The sequence below is a fragment of the Colobus angolensis genome, unplaced genomic scaffold (genome assembly GCF_000951035.1).
Source record: "Colobus angolensis palliatus isolate OR3802 unplaced genomic scaffold, Cang.pa_1.0 Scaffold34, whole genome shotgun sequence".
Lineage (NCBI taxonomy): Eukaryota > Metazoa > Chordata > Mammalia > Primates > Cercopithecidae > Colobus > Colobus angolensis.
In genome coordinates this window covers 7,772,269-7,776,639 of record NW_012116710.1, presented here as the reverse complement: position 1 = coordinate 7,776,639, position 4,371 = coordinate 7,772,269, and the positions used below count along the sequence as shown (strand labels likewise).

At 48.8% G+C, this 4,371-nt stretch overlaps 1 protein-coding gene across 1 annotated transcript in view; it reads right to left on the bottom strand.

Annotated features, from left to right (window-relative positions):
• Window positions 1-4,371, bottom strand: part of ITPKC (inositol-trisphosphate 3-kinase C) — a 29,887-nt gene that overhangs the window by 18,411 nt on the left and 7,105 nt on the right. Inside the window, exons 2-3 of the mRNA XM_011952545.1 lie at window positions 2,590-2,689; window positions 2,373-2,455 (exon numbers count right to left, since the gene is read on the bottom strand). Of these exons, the coding sequence (XP_011807935.1) occupies window positions 2,373-2,455; window positions 2,590-2,689 (183 nt within the window). The remainder of the gene's footprint in view (window positions 1-2,372; window positions 2,456-2,589; window positions 2,690-4,371) is intronic.

Sequence of the window (4,371 nt, the reverse complement as noted above, 5' to 3'; positions counted from 1 at the left end):
TGATCAACCCTCCTCGGCCTCCCAAAGTGCTGGGATTACAAGCGTGAGCCACCACGCCCGGCCGATTTTATTTTACTTTATTGAAATGGAGTCCCACTCTGTTGCCCAGGCTGGAGTGCAGTGGTGCGATCTCAGCTCACTGCAACCTCCATCTCCCGGGTTCAAGCAATTCTCTGGCCTCAGCCCCCCAAGTAGCTGGGATTACAGGCGCACACCACCAAGCCCACCTAATTTTTGTATTTTTAGCAGAGATGGGGTTTCACCTTGCTGGTCAGACTGGTCTTGAACTCCTGACCTCAGGTGATCCACCCGCCTCGGCCTCCCAAAGTGCTGGGATTACAGGTGTGAGCCACTGTGCCCGGCCTGCAGCTCTTAAAAGTCTTGGCCAGGGGCCGGTAAGGAAAGGGTCAATTTTTGTTCTCTGTTGCTTAAACCAAGTCCTGTTCCCAGCACAGGATGTCCTCATGTGTTTTGTAATTTTTGATTGTACACATGTGATCATCTGTGGGAATCCTGTGAGATCTAAGTCCAGAGCATCACTCTCCAGAGCGGATTTGCTTTTGCTACTGCCTGCAGTCCCAAGGTGCTAACAACCAGGGCCTATTTAAGTTAATTTATAGATCAAACATTTCCTGGACCATGCAGAGAGTATAGATTATAATAATTCTAACTTCTTCTTGTGGCAAGCTGTATTGTCAGATATTTTCTTTTTCTTTTTTTATTTGAGAGGATCTTACTCTGTCACCCAGGCTGAAATGCAGTGGTGCAACCATAGCTCACTGAAGCCTCAAGCTCCTAGACTCAGGTGATCCTCCCACCTCAACCTCCAGAGTAGCTGGGAGTACAGATGTGCACCCCCAGCACACCCAGCTAATTTTTTTTTTTTTTTAATTGTAATGTCGGGTGCGGGGAGTGTTGCTATGTTGCCCAGGCTGGTCTCAAATTCCTGGCCTCAAATGATCCTCCCATCTCAGCCTCCCAAAGTGCTGTGATTATGTCCAGCCTGGATTACATTTTCCCAAGTTGGCTGTAACAGTATCTCCTGATCTCAGTGGGTCTCAGACCCACTCCTGATCCTGCTCTTCTAGAATTTTCCCATCAAGGAGTATACTCTTAATTGCTCTCCCAAACTGGGTGCAGTGGCTCATGCCTATAATCCTAACACTCTGGGAGGCTGAAGTGGGAAGATCCTTTGAGGCAAGGAGTTCAAAGCTACAGTGAGCTATGATTGCACCACTGCACTCCAGCCTGGGCAACAGTGAGATCCTATCTCAAAATTAAATGAATAAATAAAAAATATATTGCTCTCCCATTAAATATGGGAGGGTTTATGGCAGAAGTGCTACTGTATGACTTCTGTTGGCAGAGACACTTACCTTAAAGGCGGTCCTGAGCTGTCTTGTTAGAAATCTGAGTACTCTGAGGCCACCATACTGTGAGGAAGCTCAAGTAGCTACATGGCGAAGCCACGTATAGGCTTTCCAGGTGGCAGCCTCATCTGAGACCCCAGCCAATAGCCAGCATCAATCACCAGGCATGTAAGTGAATGAACCTCCAAAAGTTTTCGGCTTGTAGCCTCCAGGTGTCCGTAGCTGAGTTCCCAGATATTGTGGAGCATTGAAAAGCCATCCCTGCCATCCTGTCTGAATTGCTGACCCAAAACTTGTGAGGTTAATAAAATGGTTGTTTTCTTCTACTAAGTTTTTTTTTTAACCATCACTAAGTTTTGGGGTTTTGGGGTTTTGTTTTTTATTTATTTTATTTTATTTATTTTTTATTTTTTGAGACAGAGCCTCATTCTGTCGCCCAGGCTAGAGTGCAGTGGCGCTATCGCCACTCACTGCAAGCTCCGCCTCCTGGGTTCATGCCATTCTCCCGCCTCAGCCTCCCGAGTAGCTGGGACTATAGGCACCCGCCACCACGCCCGGCTAATTTTTTGTATTTTTAGTAGAGATGGGGTTTCACTGTGTTAGCCAAGATGGTCTCCATCTCCTGACCTCGTGATCTACCCGCTTCGGCCTCCCAAAGTGCTGGGATTACAGGCGTGAGCCACCGCGCCCAGCCAGTCTTTTTTTTTTTATTGAAACGGGGTCTCACTACATTGCCCAGGTTGGTCTTGAACTCCTGGGCTCAAGCGATCCTCCTTAGGCCTGCCAAAGTGCTGGGATTACAGACGTAAGCCACCGTGCCTGGCCTCAATCTTTATATACATTTTGATTTTAACTCTTCAGTTAACCCTGCAAGGGGCGTAACATCATCTCCACATTAACAGATGGGGCAGCTGAGGCCCAGTAAAGCAAAGTAACTTGCCCAAAGTCACCCATGAATACAAAGCAGAACTAGGGTTTCAGCCCAGGCCCATCTGTCCGCACAGTTGAAGTTCCCTCTCTCCACCAGAATAACAGGGAATAGCCCTCTGCCCTGACATACAAAGGGCAAGGCCCAGGCCTAAGCACTGCCCATAACAGTCCCATAAGGCAGGGACTGTCACCAAGCCCATCACTAGGTAGGGGAACTAAACTACAGAGAACATCCCTTTCCCTGGCCCAGGAGACTCTGCCCAGCCCCGTCCACCACCACCCCACTCACCAGCATGTCCGGAAAGCTGGACCCAAGGGTAGTGTTTTCGGAAGGAGACCACGAAGGGCGAATACTTCAGAACTGTCTTCAGCTTCTTCCAGGGTTTGCTCTGTAGGGGGCAGAGCAGGGTGGGGTCAGGGCCAAGGCCAGGGAAGGCAGGGGCTAGGGGTGCTGCCATGAGCATGAACGAAGGGGGACCTGCAGTCTTTCCAGGGCTGGAGGCTTCCTGGGATCACTGTTTCCAGGCTTGTTGGGGTAAGTGAGCCCCACTTAGTTCAGCAATCACAAGATCGCCCAAAACCCTCAGCAAAATAGGGAAAATTCTTTGTTCATTTCTCCCTCTCTGTCATCACTTTCTTTATCACTATGTCTCTCTGTCTTTCTCTTATGAGTAAGGATCTTATGAGTAAGAATAGACTAGGTTTTGTTGTGATAACGACCAACCCCTATATCTTCCACTGCACATACATAGTCCCAAATCTTTTTTTTTTTTTTTAATTGAGACAGGGTCTCGCTCTGTCACCTAGTCTGGAGTACAGTGATGCGATCTTGGCTAACTGCAACCTTTGCCTCCCAGGCTCAAGTGATCCTCCTGCCTCACCCTCCCGAGTAGCTGGGACTACAGGTGCATGCCACTACACCTGGCTAATTTTTGTACTTTTAGTAGAGACAGGGATTCACCATGTTGCCCAAGCTACTCACAAACGCCTGACCTCAAGCAATCCATCTGCCTCAGTCTCCCAAAGTGTTGGGGTTACAGGTGGGAGCCATTATGTCGGGCCCAGTCCCAAATCTTGAAAGCCCCATCTCTGTCCCTAAACCAGGTCAGATCTTCTGCAGAAAACGATAGACGCAGGAGCTGATGGATGGAGATGGACCACAGAGAGAGACAGAAACAGACACAGATGACAAACAGACACAGATGACAGAGAGACATGGACAGCGACAGAGACTGTGGCAGTCATGAGAGACGTTTACCACATAGCTCCAGCTACCAGTCCAGGCATTCCTCTGCCCTCCTGAACTGGGGATTGTTGTGTTTTTTTGTTTTGTTTTGTTTTCATTTTTAGAGACTAGGTGTGACTCTGTCACCCAGACGGCAGTACAATGGCGCCATCACAGCTCACTGTAACCTCCAACTCCTGGACTCCAGCGATCCTCCCATCCCAGCCTCCTGAGTAGCCAGGACTACAGGCATGTACACCAGGCCCGTCTATTTTACGACATCTTGCTATGTTGCCCAGGCTGGTCTTGATCTCCTGGCCTCATGCAATCCTCCTATCTTGGTCTCCAAAGTGGAGGGATTATAGGTGTGAGCCACCACACCTGGCCTTGCTTTGGCCAATAAACTGTGAGCAGAAGTGTCACTTTTGGGTAGGAGCCTTAAGAACCAGTTTATGACTCTCCACATTTGTTCCCCTGTGGGTGAGGGAGTAAGAAGAGAAATGGAAGCTCCCTCAGCCTGGGCCCCTGAGTGAAGACAGCATGAAGCAGAGCCCCTGACCCACCACTGACCTATGACCAATGTGTAATATAAACCAAAATAATCCTTTGCTGTTCCAAGTCACTAAGATTTGGGGGCTCTTTGTTACTGCAGAAAATCCTGACCTACCCTGACTAATGCAGAAACAGGTATAGAATTGCTAAAAGAGAAAGAAATAGGCCTGGTGTGGTAGCTCATGCCTGTAATCCCAGCACTTTGGGAGGCTGAGGCGGGCAGATCACCTGAGGTCAGGAGTTTGAGACCTGCCTGGCCAACATGGTGAAACCCCATCTCTACTAAAAACACAA